A 20,402-nucleotide genomic window follows, 5' to 3' on the forward strand; every position below is an offset into this window, starting at 1 on the left:
TGGACCTAACCTGAGCGAGTCCTTTACCCCTAAGTGTTGTCCATTCCGTCCTGGACTATTGGGTGTGATGCTAAAGGTGCCAAGTGGCCATATCTCAAAACTGAGGACTTATTTATTTATTTTTGAGTTTTTCATAGCTCTAGGTAGGCCCAAAGGTATGAGAGTGCTTTACAGGTAATGTGTGTAAGTTTAGTCACAAAGCCCGCAAGGCTTAGTGTGGGTCACAAGAGTCAAAAAGTATAAGACAATACAGAGTAAGGTCATAAAATATGAATCAGTTTGAAGCCTAAGCGAGTTGGGTGACCACATCATGGATCCTGTTGATGTGAGTTGGAACTTTGGAAATGTGGATCAGCTTGTAAGCATGTTGAAGGAGTTGTCGAGTGGCAGAGATTTGAGGTCCCATTTGAAGCAAGAAAGGGAAGGGTTGTAGCAGACATTTTTAGGTAGTGGGTTCCAAATTGTAGGAGCATTTCCTGAGAATGAGCACACTTGGGATAAATTCCTCTTCAGATTTGGTGGCATGAGAAGAAGTGAGGTGGAGCTTCTAAAGGCCTGGCCTCTTCCTCCTCTAGACAATTTGTTTTTTAGGTAATTGTTTTATTTTTGTGTGAAGGCCCTTGTGGGCAATACAAGCTCTTTTGAAGATGCATCTTCCTTTGAAGGGAAGTCAATTGCGACTCTTGAGGGCAGGTGAGGTGATAAAACTGTTTAAATCCTGTGAGAAATATGGCGGCTCACTGAGAGTTGCTCCTAGGGGCGCAAGGTGACTTTTAGGAGTTCCAGTGAGGATAGCATTACCGTAGTCAAGTCTGAAGAGGACTAATGATTGCACTACCGTTTTGAGATTGTCAGGTGGAATAAACTTAAATTAAAGCAATCCTTAAACAAAATAGAATCAATGGGAAGCACCAAGAATAATCAGTAACCTGATAAGAAATTCATTAATCAAAAATTTTAAATAGTGGGGGCAATGTGTAGAGAAAAGAAAAAATGGACGAAGCCCTAGTGTCAAGACTAGCAAATGCATCTGTCATCTGCAGCTGAAATGGATCTCATGTACGACTCAGCCTCCACCTCTGTGGTTCATTTTATACCATGTGGTGAAAGTTATTGAATCGGAGACACATAATCTGGAATTACATGCTAATTTTCAAGGGTACACATATGAGAAGACCCTGCCCTGACAGGTTGAGCAATGTGGACAATTCATCAAAAAATAATAAAAGATAGTTATTTGTTACTTAAGAAAGTTAGAGCAAGCGCTGAAAAATATAATCGAAGTATAATATGCTTCAGCTATATTTGTATGTCAATCTTAATCTGTTCCCTTGGAACTGGCAAAGATTCTCTCCAGAAAGAAGGTCAAAACAAAGTGTGAAGTGATATTTATCTAAAACTAAGTTTAAATACACAGTGCAGTCTTGTAATTCTTGACTAAGTATGAATATAATTTATTTATCACCAAGACATTGTCACACTTTGCAGAATAGGGTCCCCTTCACAATTGGTTGCCTCCCAGTCTTCAAGAAACAGGTCGACTGCGGATTATGAAAATTAACTTTTTCTGGTGCTTCTCATGTGAAACCGGAGCTGGCCTGTACTTCCTGCTGTGGACATCTGACTCCATCGCACAACAAATCGATTTCAGATCATATTTTCTCGTCTTCACGACTGTAGTTTTAACAACAATCGCAATGAATGTTGTCACTACTTTGGTGTGGGCATAGGTATAAAAAGTGCAGCAGGTGCAGTGTCACTGCATTCTGGGAGAGTGAAGGGACCAACTGCACTACACCATTGGCTGTTTCTTACTACAAATTCGCGGAAAATGGTCCCGAATTGCCCCTGCATGCAGGCCCATGACTCCCAGGTTATTCCACTATAGCTTTGTTGTTGAAACCCTGCGATTTTGCTTTTGTTGCTTAATGCTGTTCATGATTTTTTAACTATGTATTGCCGAGAGGCAGTCAACCTGAATTTTGCATGAAGTTTGAATGTATAATTGATTGAGCTTAACGTTTTAGGAATCTAAATTACATTGAATGATTACAAAGAAGCCATGTCATTCATTAAATTAAAAAGCATTTACTTTTTTGCTCCTGAACATATATAATTATTATTTCTAGGTGTTGCTTTACTATTTCTATGCTGTGTCTAATATAGATATCAATTTGTCAGTTATTGTAAATGATCTTACTGAATATGAAAATATACAACGCCAAAACACGCCTTTAACTGCTGCTGTAAAATACTAATTTCCTCGTATTTCTGGTTCATTGTTGAAGTGACCTAGCTTATGAATATTAATGTGCACAGAACTGATCTTTCTGTAAATGATCGTATCCATAAACATGAATATCTTGTTAACTTGCTCTAATGAGCAGTGTTTTGGAAAGCAAAATCCCTGTTGAGTTTTACAATTCTAATGTGTTTGTCAATATTTCTTCTTTCCATTTTAATCTTCCTCTCATTTTATCGCCTGTTTTCTACTACATCTTTTTTTCTTTTGCTTTTAAACAGACTGCACTTTTGTATCCACTAAAACACACTTTTCATGATAATCTGCCCTTCATAAGGAGCTGGGACCACTTTTAGATAAATCAGCAAGTTGCATTTCTCAGTGTGTATCCTTTGAGGAGGTGTGCAACAGTGGCCCTTAGCTTATTTTTTTCATTTGTGCAATTGACGTTGTCCTTCAATATCCAGTGCGTTCATGTGAACATTTAATCTTCACTCAACCGAGGACACTCCTGACAGTATGTCGCTTTCTTCAAAGTTAATCAGAGTATGTTCAAATCAGAACGTATTGATTCTAATCTGTTTTAACAATCGGAGTTGTTAATAACAGAACTTCTGTTCTTAAGGGGACTCCTGGTGGCAAACAGGAGCATTGTGTCATGGCCAAATGGACACCTGCTTTTCAAATAATTTATAAGAGGTAGATGTTCCAGAAATGGATAAAGTGGAAAAATCTGGAAAGCCACAAAGGTGGCGCCATGTCAATGGTCCCTTGCCCCCCAAAACAGAAGCAAAAATAGGATTTACATGACAGGATACTAAAATAATTCAAGTATAGAGAACTTTCCCAACTTAAACAAGCATTATCAAGGCAAATAGATCTGGGTTGGGTGCACCCCAAATGTGTTTGAAAATGGTTTTGTAAAAATGTATTGCAAATTTAGGTAAAGATGGCCACATGTGTGAGCTTGTCTATGCAAACATGCAGGGCGCCATCTTATAACACTTTTTGTACAACGTTTTACAAAAATCTTCGAACCATTACAAAATGGCAGCACATGCATCTGTGTGCATTCGTATCCATGCGCCCCTACCTTAGAATGCTCTTTGCAGTAAGATTTAGAAAAATGAAGAAAACCTTCAAAGTTGGCAACATGTGCATGCATACGCCCAACTGGTCAGCATACAATGGATTTTTAAGATGGTGGTGGCTAGCAATGTGCGTGGGGCTGCGACCTACTTTAGCTGGCAACAAGGGCCATAACAAGTGGCTTGGGAGATGTGAACCTTCCCAGTAGGAGAACACAAAAATAAATAAAGTGCTATTAAAAAGATATGGGTCAGATATTCAAGCCCCTTGCGCCACTTTTACGTCGCTGTTGCGTCACTTTTGTGACGCAGCGGCGGCACAAAAGAAGTGGCATAGTGCGGGGTACTTACAACGTGACGCATCTGGGAGATGCGTCACGTTGTAAAGTTACACAGTCCAACACGGTCATTGTATGCGGGGAAAGGGCCTCCTGAGTTAGAGAAAGTTCCCCGCCTGGGAAAGGTTTGCAAAAATGGGCACATGCTGTTGCAGTATTATTTAAAGGCGGGGGGGTGAACGCCTCCTGATAAATGAGAGAAGTGGGGGCGGTAGACCATCGACTAATTCTCAGACGGGACACACAGGGTATGGTGCAGCAAAAAGAATCTGTAAAAAGCCGGTTCAGCTATGGGTGTGTGCCTTGTCTGGTGCAGCGTAGGTCAAATGAAGCAGAGGGGTATCGAGCAGCAAGCTCGCTTACCTTACAATGCCGGCCGTAGCTCAGGATTTAGAAATCGCCGGTGCCGGTTGAGGAGCCGAAATATAATTGGTGTGTGCGCGAGGACGCATGAACGCGCGACGTCATAATTTCTCACACTTAGGCAGAGTCAGCACAAGACTACAATATTGGTGTGGCAGCCCCTGGGGTTTGGAGGCCCTGTGCAGGTGCACAGCTTGCACATGCCTAAGGCCGCCCCTGATGCGCCACTTATTGTAAATCTGCCCCTAAATGTTTACTAATCACACCCACCTCCAGTCCCTACACCTGAATGCGACTCCTTTTGTTGCAGACATACTCATTATGCACAGCACAATGCCATCACTAACAGTGAGCTGAGCGAATTGCTTAAGCGGGCTGACCCTGTGATACATGCTGCATGCTACAGTGGGTGCGAGCAAAATATAAACAACACTACCGGAGATGAAGGGGGCTGACTGAAAGGCCAAGTAATTTGAATGTACATGTATTTTTTAGGGATTTCTTTTTTATGCATATCAAAATGTCTTGGCTAACATAGGAGCTATAGCATTGCAATGTTTAAAATAAACTGGAATGAAGGAAAATACGTGTATCCAAGTATTACCAAGTGAATGAGTGATTCTATAAATCTATGAACTGTATTGGTTTATACTGTTGCTTAATCTCTTCCAGCAACTATAGTCCTAAATGAACTGAAATGGACTGGGGCTCTGGACGATGTATTCCAAAAGAACAGGGACGAAGACCCCTCGTTACTTTGGCAGGTTTTTGGAAGCGCCACGGGCCTTGCCCGTTATTATCCAGGTAAATGCAGCCTTTTTAGTCACCATCGATATTCATGTAATGGTCCGAGTCCAGTCTCGAAACATACGTGTGTTCATTTTATTTTAGGTATGTATATCCATAAAACTGTACGTTGCAAGACAAGGCCAAGTTTAAGGAAAAGTGAGCACTACATCAGGTATCATAGGAGTTAATCAAAGTGACACAAGTCACGACATTCAAAGAGTGTCTCAGCCACTGTCTTATGTTTTTGTATGCAATGTAACGAGATGAAGCAAATACAATTTCGAAATTGTTGTGGTTCGCTAATATTTACTGAACCTCTATTGGTGGATGCACGCTGAAAATGACAAACCTTTTATTTGAGGGGCCCCCTAACGCAATGCAGAAAGAGTACATTGGGCACATCAGCGTAATGGAAAAAGGTAATATGGCAACAAACCTCACCCTAATCTGAAGGCGCGAAGATTGCCATTTGCTGCTTCTTTTTAACCTCAAAGCTCCCCATTGTGCCCTACTATTGATCAGACACTTGTTTTCACTGAACACATCTACATAACGTGACGTGCCAGGCTCAGCCTACATGACAGTCAACCTTTAATCAAAGGTGTCAAAATGGGGCATGTTCATCTGACAATGATTGGGGCATCACTTCTTTCTGCTTAGCTCCAAAGTATGGCTTAGTCTGGTAAACAATTTTACAGATGTATATGGAAATCTACATCACAACAGAAGCAAGTATTACGGTTGGTACCGGTTGAATTATATGCTGTATATTTTTATTTAAAAAATCAAGTTGAGAAGAACTTAAAAAACACTTTGGGTGTGCACATAAATCAACATTTTTTCCCCATATCGGATACCGAGATACAGTAGATTTGTAAAAACACCGGTATCCTCGGTTTTCTGAGATGTATCAGTACTTTAGAAATCCTTGAGTTTTGACACTTAGCAACATTATTCCACCTTATTTTCCAACTCAAGCGAGGTCTGAAGGAAATTGATGACACCTGGCACTATTCCCAGGAATATCTTTAGCTGTACCATGGCGCTAACGCACATGGTTAAAATGAGAAGGCAAGTTCTGGAGAGATACAAGAGTTATAAATCTGTCAAGAGATTACCTCAGACAGTGTACTGCATTACAGATGAGAATCATGCAGAATAGAATGAACGTTGTGATCCCGCAGTCTTTTACCCCGCAGGGAATCACAATGCGGTTGTTACAACCGCATACCATTTCTCTGCAAGTTGGAACAACGACTTGCAGAGGGGGTGCGCTGGATGTTGGAATAGTATAATTTACTATTCCAACTCCAGTCTGTGCGGCAGTAGGGAAGGTGTTGGATTTTAAATCCAACACCTCCCCCCTACGCAAGTCGTTGTTCCGACTTGCAGAGTAATGGTATGCGGAATCACAATGCGGTAGTTGTAACAACCGCGTTGTGATTCCCTGCGGGGAAAAGATTCAGGGTAAAATTTGTTTAGCTGCAGAATATGCCTCTATAATACTGATCATACATTAGAAATGAGAAACATATCAAGGGTCCGAAATCACAAAACATTTCCTGAAAAAGTGGCATGCAACCAAAATCCAAATTCAATCTTTCAAAAGACGAATTACTGTTTATTTTCATGTTAGGAGGTAACATTACTCTCTCCCACATGCTTTTGTAGTAAATGGCTCACCAAAGAACTGTTGCTGGGCTGTGCTGTGCTAAGCCAAACCAAAGCCACTTCTTCCAGATAGGAGGGTTAGTCATGGACAGTCTCACTGAGTCGCAAGGTGTATAGTTCAGTATAGTAATTATTAAGTATCTCTGTTTGGATTTCTATTGTGTCTGAGATGTGAGATCCATCAGGGTGCTGGAGTCCGAATATATAGGATTATCCTATGGAGGGCTGCCTTAATCGGGCAAATGGGCGACCCGGTCTCTCTCCTTCCCCGTATCTCAGGGCTCCAGTATACTTCCTATGGCAATGGGCCTCTTTTTCTGCCGCCTCCGTAAAGTCGGCTAGCAGGGCAGCTTGATGTTGTAATTAATCATCAGAATGCTGTAAGGCTTCTGCTTGGAATAATGCCACCAATTTTATTTTTATCTTGGTCAGGGTTCCACGGTAATCCTGCAGCACTCCTGCAGGCCTAAAGATACCGATCCCCATGTGTACACTTTAAACACCTCCCAGAGGGTAGCCAGCAAAGCTACCGTACCTAGGCATGGGCGGAAAATCCGTTCCGCTCGCGGATTTTGCGGATTTTCGGGAAATCCGCAATCCGCGAGATTTGCGAATTTCCCGCAAAATCCGCAAATCCGCGAGCAGCGGATTTTGCTCGCACTGCTCGCACTGTTCGCGTGAGTTCGCGTGAGTTCGCGCCCCACGAATAAGTGCAAAATTGCAGAAATACGATCTTAGCAAAACTGAAAGTAACTACTTACCAGGTTCAAAAGTTCAGGCACATCATTAGTAGCCATTTCCTCTAGTGCTTCCTGAGGGGCCCCTCCAGAGTTCAGTTGCCAGTTGAAACTATTATGTGACCCTGCTCTGAACCTCAGAATAGTTACACATATGCCACAAAGGTCCTGAATTACAGCTAAGGGAGACAAGCAGGAGCCAGGCTGGAAGTTAAAATCCATTAATCAGCCCCTAATTCATTATTGTCAGTTGGGGCAGGGCAGGTGTTGTAACTAATTTTGCAACAATGAAAGCACTTAGCAAGTGCAAAAGATCACTAATCAGGGCGCACTAAGGAAGCAGGTGCCAGCTAAAAAAATATTGTGTGACACATTAATCAGCCCAAAATTAATTCAGGTCACTTGAGGCAGGGAAGGTGTGCTTTGCTTTGCCGAAAATAATGTACACTGGACAACCAGAGGGTGTGGTGATGAAACAGAGGGTGGCATGGGTGGGCCAGAGGGTGGCATGAGTAGTCAGAGAGTGGCAGTGGTGACAGAGAGTGGCAGTGATGAAGAAGAGTGTCCCAAACAGGCTGGACACGTAGAAACAACAAGTTCGCAAAACTTGCGACCCGACAGGTAAGTTCGCAAATTGCGAAATTGTAAAAACCTTCGCGAACTGGCAGAAACACGGGCGAACACAAAAAAAAAAAAATCCGCAAATTCGCGGGAATTCGCGGATTTTGCGGATTGCGAATCCGCAAATCCGCAAAATTCGCGAACGCGAGATCCGCAAAATTCGCTCATGCTTAACCGTACCCTCGTTAAGAGCAAAAGACTCAATGATGGTGGAGCAGAATTCAATGCGAAAGAGTTAATCATGTAGTGCCATGTTAGGGAACAGCCACTGGCTTTCAACACCACCTGCTCGGGGTTATGCATTTTCAAGATTACAGGGGAGTGGTCTGATAATGTACATGGCGGGAGATCAACATTTTGTATCCAGTTCAGAGTTGTGGTCCACAGTAGACAATAGTCCTGCAGTGTCCACGTATTATGTTGTGTAGAATGAAATGTGTATGCACGTCCGGCAGGACGCTGGTGATTCCAGGCATCCATTATGGTGTATGCATCACAGATATCTCCCAGCACCTGTCGGGATCGTGATTTTCCCACTGGCGTTTGCACAGTATTATGTAATGCTGAATCTAACAGGATATTAAGGTCTACACCTATGTACATGTGGTCTGACTCGAGCTAGTCAATTAGCACCAGGACCTTTTGGTAAAATTGTGAGCTACTAATGTTAGGGGCAAACACATTGGCTAACATAACACAATGTCCTAGTAAATATCACGCCACCAGCAGGTAGCAGCCTTCCAGGTCTGTATGTATGGTGTAGAGTTGAAAAAGTAATCATTTATGTGGTAGGATGGATACCCTTCTTGCATAGGTGCTATCGTTTGAGAAAATGATGGTGTGTACTCAAGGTATTTGCAAAGGTAGGTGTAGTATGAGGTGCTAAAAGCGTTTCCTGTACGAAAGCAACCTCTACGAGTGTCGCTGTAGATTTTGTGCTACATGTTAGCCCTTGTATGCATTGTTTAATCCCTGTATGTTTCAGGTCATGAAAGTGACGTCTGCGAATGGACGTACATTAACAAGTAATGACATCAATTATATGAGAATAATTGAAAGGATCCATTGTGTGAGTGACATGGCAAAGAAACAAAACAGTCAACTAATAATTAAAAAAACAGACACTTTCCACCCATCCCCCTCCCATACCTGGTGACGTGCTGCCAGGCACAACCAAAAGAAACCAGGAATTCAAAAGAAACCATGCCTCTTAAGCATATAGTAGTATCAATTAACATATACATGTAACAACACTTGAGGGGTGGCAACACTACATCAGAACTCCATTACTGGAGGGTGGGATGTAGGATTTGTCACTGAGACATGCAAAGGTAGAGACTGTGTCCAGCTGTTGAGCATCAGTGTGCCTAATCATACCGCAGCTGGAGAGTTCTGCCAAGGTGTGCAATTCGTGAGGCTCTGAGAAGAGGAAGTTCAGTTGGTCAGCCAGTGGGACACAGATCGGCACTGACACCGAAGAATGCATCTGCCGGCGATCCCCTAGGTGACCCTCATCAGGATGAGGGATGGTCCACTGCATACTGTTTGAAGAAGGTCTGTACCACTGCTGGAGTGTCGAATATTCGAGATTTGCCAATCACCTCCACTCTCAGATGTGCTGGATATATCATGCCATAACGTAGTCCCAATCCTCAAACTGTGGCTTTAACTCCAGTGTATTTGAAAAAAGCCTCCTGAACCTTGGCTGTGAAATTCAAGGAGATCGAAATGGTGGATCCCTGCCAGCGCAGCAGGCCCTATTTTCTAGCCGATCGCAAGGTGGTGTCCCGGTCCCTTAATTTAGCAGTTGAGCTAGGTGGGAGCGAACGATTCTTTACCAAACCTATCCGTCAGCAGTCGCTCCACAAATAGATCCAAGTAGCCAATACATGTAGATCCAGGCACTCCCAGTATACGTATGTTATTCCACTGTCTTCTAGCCTCTAAAACTTCATTTTTCATTGCTACCTTTTTCTTCAGTTTCTCTAGGCAGTATAGATTTTAGTTGTCTAGGAAGTGCCGTCTTCGACATCTGAGGTCCTTGCCTCAGCAGCCTCCAGCTTGTGCTCATGGTGATCAAGACATTCATTCACCGCATCTAGTCATTTGTTCAGCATGTCAAAGCAACCATCCATCACTCAAAATACCGTTCGTAGCTCCATCATAATTGCATTGTTTCCTGGCAGTGAGGCAGGCTCCACAGAGCTCAGTTCAGTTCCCGCAGCTATTTTTATGTCCTGCGTAACACCAAAAGGCTTTGACTGGTCAAAATGTAAACAGCTATTCTTGGGGTCACCTCAAGTCATAGTCTGTGTGAGAGGCCAGTGGAGGTCTTCCCCAAGTAATGAGCAGTGAGCATTGTCTGGACACCCCAGGGCAGTGCTGAGACTCCTGCCCCAGTTAGTAGTAGAAGTAAAGGATTGGAGCAGTGTCAATAATGCTGAAGTTGAGTGCCTGAGGGAGGGGGTGGAGTGGTGGTGGTGGAGTGCCACTAGTGTTTTGGAAAATTCTGTACACTTCCTGGTTCACCCAAGGAAGGCCGCCACCAATTAATAGAGAGGACTGGTTTTGCAGGAATCTATTGCAGCCACCGGCCTGCCAGCAGACATCCCAAGGGGCTGCCTCGTCTACTCCAACTAGTGTCTGCTAATCCTCCAAGGAAACTAGCTTCCACCATCCAGTAGGTGAGCAGAAATTTCACCACATGGAGCGAGCTGTCTTCTCAAGCACCAGCTCAGCTCCCAACAGGTTAGGTATGCACCTGCAGGGGAGGCCCAACACCACAGGTTGCCAGAAACCGGTCCTCGGAAGCTTGTTTCCGGTCCAGGGAAGGCATGGTTTGGCAGTTCGGGCTGGACTAAACATCCCAGTTGCTGCTACTATTGGACTGAAGGTACTGCATTCAAACAATGTCATGCGTGTTGTCCTGACAATATCTGCATGGACCAGACCTCGCTCTCTATGGCTCTGCTTAATTGCAGGTCACTGCCCTGCCACACTACGGAAATTAACTCTCTCCTTCTGGACTACAGTTTGGATGCTCTGTTCCTGACGGAAACGTGGTTGACCACGTGCTCCGGTCCTAATATTGTCAATATCTTTCATCTGGATAGGCCGGACGGGAGAGGGGGTGGAGTGGCCATTGTGCATAGAGACATATTCGTATGCAAAGCGGTAGATTGCGGCATTAACAACTCTGAAGGCTGTCAATTCTCCCTTTGCATATCTTCTACCGCCTCCATCTCTGGCCTCCTTGTGTATCGGCCTCCCGCAACGCTGGGAAATTTTGTAGACTCCCTCGTCGAGGCAGTGATTCCATTGGCTGCCGCCTCTTCCAACTTTGTTATTCTTGGGGACTTTAACCTACATTTTGATGACCCCAATGATGTAGTAGCAAGAGAATTACAAAGTATGCTTGGTGCTTTGGACTTGCATCTTGCTAATGTTGGAGTTACCCATAATAGAGGTCATCAGCTTGATGTGGCTTTCGCCAACTCTGCGAATTTGCAAGCTCTCCAGATGCTGGCTCTCCCCTGGACGGATCACTATTTAATTCCTTTTAGATGGCGGTTGGGGAACCGGAGAGACCCCGTACCCAGACAATACACTGTAGAACGACTTTGGTCGAAGCTGCCGGTAGACAGTTGGGCGGCAGAGTTAGCTAGAACTTGTCCTCCCCTTGTCGCTGACCCCATTATCGCTGATCAGCATATGGGGGAATGGATGACTAATGCTCTTGGCTCACTTATTCCAAAAAAAAGGAGGCTTGTCAGGGAAAGAAGAATCGGTTCTGCTCCCTGGTATACCCCCGAACTCAGGGGTTTCACAACCTCATGTAAAAGGCTAGAACGTGCATGGAGGAGAGAGCGGACGGAAGATAGTCGGGCAAATTATAAGAAAGAGATGAGGAAGTATAAAAATGCATTGAAGGATGCTAAAAGGAACTTCTTTAGTGATAGGATTGAGAGGGCAAGTAATTCACCAGGAGAATCTTTTCAAATTTTTAAGGAACTTCTGAAAGCCCCGGTCCCTCCAGTAGTGTATCATATCCTAAAGAAAAATGCGAAGAACTGGCTTACTTCTTCCATTCAAAAATAGAGAAGATTTTGTCCTCCCTGCCCGCGACCCCTCAAATCCCTGAGTTGGCCGTTAGTCCAGCAAGATGCCCGGCTGAGCTAGCCTCCTTCGGCCCTTTCTCGGAAGAGGAGGTCATAAAAGTACTGTCAGAGATGAAGAGTGGTTCTCCGAGTGACCCTGTGCCCATGAAGTACCTCAAGCTTGTGGCAAATACTCTGTCTACTACGCTGACTGACCTTATTAATCTTTCACTCCCTCATGGTACAGTGCCCCAGAGATGGAAAAGGCAGTGGTAAAAGCCTTATTGAAGAAGCCAGGATTGGATTCTTCCGACTTGACCAACTTCAGGCCTATTTCACTTCTGCCTGGGTTCTCAAAAGTTGCAGAGAAGTTGGTCAACCGTCAGCTTTCTTATCATCTAGAGTCCAACCACCTGTTGGGAGACTCCCAGACTGGTTTCTGCCCCGGCCAGGGAACGGACACAGCCCTACTGGCAGTAGTGGAGGAAGCAAGGTGCACTCTTGATACAGGAGGGTCAGTGGCAGTGATCCTCCTGGACTTGAGTGCTGCCTTTGACACCGTTAGTCATCAGGTGCTCCTCCATCGTCTGTCAGAGGTAGGTGTTTCAGGGACGGCCTTGAAATGGTTGGAATCTTTCCTCTCCAACCGTTTTTACCAAGTCTGGGAAGGGGCAGAGCAGTCGACCCTATTCCCTCTTCAATGCGGAGTCCCGCAGGGTTCTTCGCTGAGCCCTACCTTATTTAATATATACATGACTCCATTTGAAAGAGTGGTCGCCCCTTCAGGAGTCAAGATCATCAGCTACGCTGATGATACTCAGCTGGTGGTGGGCCTCACTCAGCTGGCGGAACAACCTGAAGTCTTACACGACTGCCTGTCTATCGCTGGATGTCTCACTCTGCCTTAAAGCTTAATGGAGGAAAAACCGAGCTGATGCTCCTGGGTAAATCCAGCCCCTCTATCATTGCTAGCTGTTGGCCCCGGTCTCTGGGTGACCCACCATCTCCCAAGAAGGAGATCAAGACCTTGGGAGTGTGGTTGGAGGAAGATCTGTCCTTTAGGACCCACGCCAGGAAGACCTCGGGGGTCTGCTTCGGTCTGCTGCGGTCAGCCCCCAAGGTGTTACCACTGCTTCCTGATTCAGCAAGGAAGCTCCTGTTGCGTGGTTTAATCCTGTCGAGGCTCGACTATGGGAACGCGTGTTTCTCGGTGCTCCCGAAGCGACTTTTAAAACCCTCCAATGGGTACAAAATGCAGCTGCTAGAGTGTTAATGGATGTTCCCAGAAGACAGTCTGCTGCCCCGGCCCTCAAAACGCTCCACTGGCTCCCTGTGAAGGAGCGGGTGAAATTTAAAGCGCTATGCACGGCCCACAAAATCCTGCATGGTAAGGGCCCCCCGATCTTTTTTAACATGGCTCGTCCTTATAAGCCCACACGTTTTTTGCGCTCGGACCAAAAACATCTTCTGCAGTCAGCTAGAATAAGGAGAGCTCGCTCTGGGGGCAAGCGTTTCTCAGTGCAAGTGGCGACTTTATGGAACTCCTTGCCCCTTAAGATTCGTTCAGAGCCCAAGATCCTACTTTTTAGGAAACTCTTGAAGACCTATTTGTTTCCACAGTAGTGATTGACTTGAGCCTCTCCTCTTGGTCTGTTCCGCGCCGGGATGCCCCCGGGTAATCTGAGCGCGTTATAAATTTCATATAATAATAATAATAATAATACTGTTCCCATGAGGCACAGGGTCAGACTGATTTTCATATGGCCATGTCTGAACTGCGGTGGTGTGGAGTGCAAAAAAACGATGGATTTGGGCCCAGATCTCTGTACTGGGGTGAATGTATGACATTGTTCTGCATTCTGTCCATCAACTGTGGTTTTTCCAACACCACAGATATCCATCACTCGGGTCAAGGCACAGTGTCAGGAATTACCATGATGCCACAAATGAAGTCCAGCTATCGAGGGGGACCTAAGTCTCGACCTCCAGGCAAAGTCAGTCCTGTAGTGCCAGGGGAAGCAGGGATGTGGAAGAACGACCAGAGGCAGAGGTCCAGCCTGACATGACTTGACAGCCAACCTCCCAGTCCCACCAGTGGCCCCTGTACCCGCGGGGCCTTCGGGATAGACTTGGACTGGTATTACCTCACAGTCCAGAGTTCATCGCTGCAGTGGATCTTTGCTCGCTCCCCACTGTGGGTTTCTCACCTAACCCGGCTATTCTTGTCACAGCTGACCCGTCTAGGGTTCCCCTCCTCCATCTCCAGGCCCCTCCACCGTTGACCTAGTTAGGCCATGAGGGGGCCCCTTGGTACAGCAGCACCGTAATCGCGCCCACCCATCTCAGCCCAAGCTCTGAGGTTGATGGGCAGTGTATCACTGCACAGGCATTCCAGGAGGTTCTGCCGCAGCACTCAGCAGGCTTCCCTTGGGCACTTCAGGTATCGGGCCTTTGCACTATATCTGTTTTTAATTGGCGTCACTGCTCCTTTCTGCCCCAATGCATCGTCCTGGATGCAAGTAACCACAATGATTGTAGGATGATTTAAAGTGGTGTTTTGGAGCCCAGTTGGGGCAAGGATGATGGGATATCCAATGGAGCTTCAACAATGCACACCCTCTTCATAGACATCCTTGAATTACATAAAAAGCTGCAAATATCTGCAGTATATAGTTGTATGCATTCAAAGAATTATGAGGAAGAGTGGTGATCTACTTGCTAAACAGTTGGCATTTAAACCAAAAAGATGTCGTTTTTAATCCTGAATTTCAAAAGTGATCAAAAGGGACTGGCAAAGTCCAATAGGTCTTGCTCTGTGAAAGCTTTGTATAGGAAGCTGGCTCTGTTGTGATATATCAATAAGTTGATATTGCCTGTCAAGAGTTCAGGGGTTCAATTATGATTGGACAGGGGTTTGCTATGCAATCCCAAAATGCTCTATTAGGTGGTTTTCAAATACACACAATCATTAATAAATGACAACACTATTTAAGAAGGAGATCCACACCAATTTATAAAAATAGCAAGTATTTTTATATATGTTTAGACATCAGAGAAAAACCATTCAAGTAAGTATGTTTTAAATAGAATTTCTTTTCATTTGTGCAATTGCAATTTCTGCCATGTTATCCTATGGAAGGAAGAACAAGTTCTGCAAATAGGCACAGTCCATCCACTTACAGGACCAATTTTAAGGAGTTGAGGTGAGGTGAGGTGAGTGGTGGACAAGGTCCAAGGCAGCATCAACAATACACCACCAGAAGCATGAGGGCAGCCAGTAGCAGGGTGATAATCAGCATTGGGAGCCTAATGCATTTCAATGGGGATCGATCTCTGTAAAAAGAGACTACAGGATCTTGCTAGGAAACCAATTGGGCTGATCCAGCAAACAGGATCAGGCCTTGTGATGCTTGGGGATGGGGCAAACGTTGGTCCTCTTCTCCAAGGCCCAGGGGCAATGGCTGCAGGGGTTTCCCTAAGTCATCAGGTTTTTCCCTACAGGAGCAGTTGCTGTTGAAGGGGCCGCATGCATAGGCTGCAGGTGATGTCAGTGAGTCCGGGATGGGTGAAATCAAGATGAACTAGAACTCTGGAGGGCTGGAATCCTTGTTGATACTGGTGGCCCAATTCAACTTGGGCCAGAGGCAAAGGGTGCAGTGGTGTCTTTTTGTGTCGGGTTTGGCGGTTTCGGAGGCCTCAGAGTCTTCTCTTTTGGAGATTTCTTTAAAGCCAGTCCACTGGTCATGGGAGGTCCTGAGTATTTTTTAAGGCAGGCAGCTTCAGGAGTCAAGGCTGCAGGGCAAGTCGACTTTGGTGCTGTTTTGGATGGGGAATGTAGAGAGGCCGGCAGGGTTAGTACCAGGTCAGTAGCTTCTTCTCATCTTTCTTTTGGAGCTCTTCTGTGTCCTCTCTCTTATTAGATCATCTAGATCTGCTTCCTTGGTGCCAGGGACTCCTCCAAATACTGTATTTAGTGGGCCTAGGGGAGTATAGGGTAGTAGTCAATGGGACCTTAGTGTCAGTATGCCCCCTTTATGACCACTTCATGTGGGAAATGGGCATAAACCTGTCCCAGAATTTCAAGTATACCAACACAAGGGGTGTAGCCAAGCTGCCGGCCAAGATGGCCATGTAGGCTTGCAGCTCCGCCAAAATCCCCAGCAACAATCCTTGCCACGTCTGAGCTCCTGCTTGGCCATGCACATGACACAGTACTGTAAAACATCGCTGATTTCAGCTTGAAACCATCTTGAAGAGGAGACGCCTCCAGACTGTCTGTTCCTCGCGGCTAAATCTCTGGATCTAGCGGAACATGCCAGGGCATACTGCTGAAGTGCAGCTGTGTGATCCCCATCATGACAGAGTTACGGAGAGGTGCTGATCTACGGGGCTAAGTTGTGGATTGCTGGGACTGGCCCCAACTGGAGCCCTGTGTAGGGAGAAAGGACATGTGCAGCATCCTGAGGGGCCTGGAATCACCAAAACCCAAGCAAGCGTGGGGCTGGGGCCAGAACTGCTGGAGGTCTGCCACCATGGAGAGAGAGATGGGGGCCTTGCTGAAGGCACCGAAGGACTGAGAGCCTGCAGATGATCACAGTGGATGAGGTAAGATTTGCCTGCCTTCTCCACTGAGGCTCCATGGTGACAGAGATCACAGGTGTGCCTGGGGAGCCGGCTGGGAAATCCAATGCTGGCCAGCTGCTTCGCACCAGCGCTACACTACGCTGCTGCAGCCTGCTGCAAATACTTGTTGGGACTGCTGCCATCATGGCACCCTTGTTTAGAAACTGAGCCTGTGGTGCTGGGGGTGGGGGTGGGCGTAGCCTTTGGTACCGCCCAAGTCCGGAGAAGATGCAACGGCTGTCCTGACCCCACCAATCACACTACATGCTGGTGCGCACGGGAACCGCCCCTTCCATCTTCTCCTTGCATTTGCAATAAGTGGGCCTACGATAGCTGATACATTATCACTCTGGCCGCCCGGCAACACCGCACTTCCGACCCATCCTAAGCTGGATGTGAGATCAGAATAAGTAGTGGGAACAGGCCCAGGACCGCAAAGCTCTGCCCCCTCCACTGGATAGGGTTCAACGGAAATCCTGGCCCATTATTGCACAGGGAAATTCCACTGTGACCACTCCCTGGAAGGAAACTAGGAAACTGGTGGCACAGTGAACAACACCACTGTGTATTTGTGCTTCAGGAGCTACCTTGCAGGGCACTGCCCCCCTGGCACCAGTCCCTTCCCCCATATCCCACTGTCACTAGAATATAGTGTGCGGAGACATCAAACAACGCCGCCTAACCTTTGAGAAAACAAAATCTTTGAGTACTGTGTTGGCATCCACAAGGCCGGAGGTAGCTAGAGTCAGAAACCACCACAGCACAGCGGGCTGGAATAGATGCCCTTATGGCTGAACTGCAATCTGGATTTCAGGTGATGGAGAGCCCCTTCGAATCCAAGACAGGAGGCTAGACGCAGTGGGTGAGCGGATAGACCCCCATGAGCATAGGCTGAATGCTGCTGAGGGTAGAATATCGGATATGAAAGGCGGGATGTCACAAACCACTAAAAAAAATGGAGTGGCTAGAAAAGGTCATGAAACCAATGGCTCTAAAAGATGAAGGTTTAGAAGCGAGGGGCAGAAGGAACAATATATGTATTGCCTCACAGAGACCAGGAACACCGGCCAGCTGGACCAGTTCGTGGAGGGCCTCCTGCTGGCCCTCTTCAGCAGAGACTCTTTCACACCTACCTTCATAGTGAAGACAGCCCATCACTCCTTGGGGCACGGCCCAATCCTGGATGACCGCCAAGACCGCTTATTGCCTGCTTACTGAACTTTAAAGAGTGGGACATGGTCCTGTGCCTGGCACGAGATATGGGACCACGCAACTGGCAGCGCTCCACACTGACTATCTTTCCTGCCTACATGGCAATGCTTCAGGAGGCCATATGGAAATACACAGGGGTTAAGGCTGTGCCTCAGAACCTAGGCCTATGATATGTAATGATATATTTGGCACAACTCCGGATTGACTCAAATGCAAACCATGCATCTTCGAATGTCCCACTGCCGTGTAGGAATTCTGCAGGCGATACTCAGCGAAGAGTCCCCCGCAGTGTCAAGAATCAACCAGGAACACCTCTCCGGAATCTGATGCCGACATGTACCTCAGTTTGGCATCATAAATATGACATGCTGTAGAGAGAATGCACCCAAGACAATACCCAGAACTCTTAGAACAACATAGGAACTGTGACAATATTGTGAAACATAGACATTGACTCAGGATGTAGTGAACTACGTTACCTCTACTAATTCCGCACAGGAAGGGGAGCCTGGCGAGGCATTGCCACCCGATGTGATTATGCACAAAGTCAGACTAATTACTCTTGTTATGATATAACTTAAAATAATTCTATTGCTACCTTTTTTGGAGGGGATGTCCTTGGAAAAAGAAATCTGAGGATGGGAGGAGGGAAGGAGGGAATGGGAAGTTGTGCTACATTAGAACTATTTGCAATTCAATTATTGTTACTGGATCAAAGTCCTAACCCACAACCATATCCAGTATTGTCCTCCTTACAACATGACTTGCGACGTTGACATGAACCCATTCACAGATATCACACTGGCAACTTGAAACATACGGGGGCTTAATAACCAACGCATTGGCAAACAGGTTCTGTGCTACCTACAATGCCACCAGGTAGATACAGTCTTCCTGCAAGAAACTCACTTATCACATAAGACATCTCACACTTTTGCTACGGCATGGGTCCAACACAGTTTGTTTTCCAATTAACGCTCATATGGGGGGTCTTCATACTGTTTCACAAGTGTATATACCTTTCACCTACAGGGCCTCCATTCTGATGTCACAGGGCAGTATTTAATAGTAATGGGGCATCTCCTAAGGCACCAGTTTCATACTGGTAAACTGGTAAACGTGTACTTTCCCAAAAATACAGTCCGGAATTCTTTACCCACCTACAGATTCAAATAGATAAACTTGAAGACGATTATATCTGCATGGGATGAGACCTTAACATACTACTTAAACCAGACCTTGACAGCACTGCTCAAGCCCAGTCCACAAAGCCTTGCGTGAGGAGAGCACTCCAGGAGCTCTGCAACACACTCCCACTAGTGGATGCTTGGTGTCAGTGTAATCCGCTCCAAACTGGATTCACACACCATCCCTTACAATACGACACATGGACCCAGCTGGATTACTGGTTAATAACCCCTGCCCTTCTCCCATGGGTATCCTCTATATCACACCTTTTGTGTACACTACTGGATCACTCCCCCGTAATCCCTGCATGGGGATTTGAGAGACTATGGAGATTCGTAAGTATGGCTCTACTAGAAGAGGTGTTCCACTCGTAACTTTGTGCAGTTATAGTGGAATATTTTTACTACAATAAGAGCATGGTGAACTTGTGGGTGACACTGTGGGAAGCAATTAAGGCTTATGCCAGGGGGATATGTATCTCCAAACACACAAGGATACTGCAAGACATTTGCAACACCCTGGTTCGGATTGAAAATAAAGTAACAGAGCTTGAAACTATCTTCACAAGCATGCGACTCTGCTTGATGATTTCCAAGAGGCCGTTGAGAGGGAAACTCAAACCTGGGGAAATATGCAGCAGCTAGGAGGTACAGGGAGGGAGAAAGACCTGGGTAAACGTTACTACAACCCCCCATGGGCAATCCTACATTCCCAATACGAGATGACAAGACAGTACACTTACCACTGATACCACTGGTATCCAATGTGCAGTACTTGATTACTACACTGATCTGTACACCAACAAGGTATCCCTGGATGCCCAATACTCGACACAGTACTTGGAGGAGTTTGCAATGGTATGGCTCCCTAAGGCGCACCAACAATTCTCAGCCGAACTCTTCACAGTAGAAGAGATTCAACAGGCCATCGACTCCATGGATGACTCGAGAGTGCCGGTGTTAGATGGTAAAACAGGTACCTTCTATAAAACATACAAACAGCTCCTGGCACCCCACCACCTGGAAATGTACAAAGTGTACAGGAAAGCAATGGAACAGGGCAAGCTCCCACCTACCCTCTGTGAAACAGTGATTATCCTACTTCTTAAAGCCAGGAAAGACCTGCACAATCTGCAGATTGTTCTTGCACTCATCACTGCTGAATTTCAATAAGAAAATCTTAGCAAAAATGCTAGCTACTCACCTCTCACTCTGTCTGGAACAAATAATCTCCCCTGCCCAATCTAGGTTCATCCAACACAGATCTACGGATCTGAACCTATGCACCCTCTTTGCGGTGATACACAGAATTGATCCCTCAGTGCCTGCAGTGGTGGCACTATTGGATGCCGAAAAGGCAATTGATTCACTGGAACGGGACTTTTTGCATGTCACATTGCAAAAACTGGGGTTCCCCTTGGCTTCTCTTCCAGC

The 20,402-nt window shown here is 45.9% G+C and overlaps 1 protein-coding gene across 2 annotated transcripts in view; it reads left to right on the forward strand.

The window, feature by feature from the left end:
• Positions 1-20,402, forward strand: part of CACNA2D1 (calcium voltage-gated channel auxiliary subunit alpha2delta 1) — a 1,701,483-nt gene that overhangs the window by 1,093,545 nt on the left and 587,536 nt on the right. For both annotated transcript variants that reach the window (XM_086919803.1, XM_086919796.1), the window contains exon 7: positions 4,704-4,835. In XM_086919803.1, the coding sequence (XP_086775929.1) occupies positions 4,704-4,835 (132 nt within the window). The remainder of the gene's footprint in view (positions 1-4,703; positions 4,836-20,402) is intronic.

This window comes from Lissotriton vulgaris, chromosome 1_1, assembly GCF_964263255.1.
Source record: "Lissotriton vulgaris chromosome 1_1, aLisVul1.2, whole genome shotgun sequence".
Taxonomy (NCBI): domain Eukaryota; kingdom Metazoa; phylum Chordata; class Amphibia; order Caudata; family Salamandridae; genus Lissotriton; species Lissotriton vulgaris.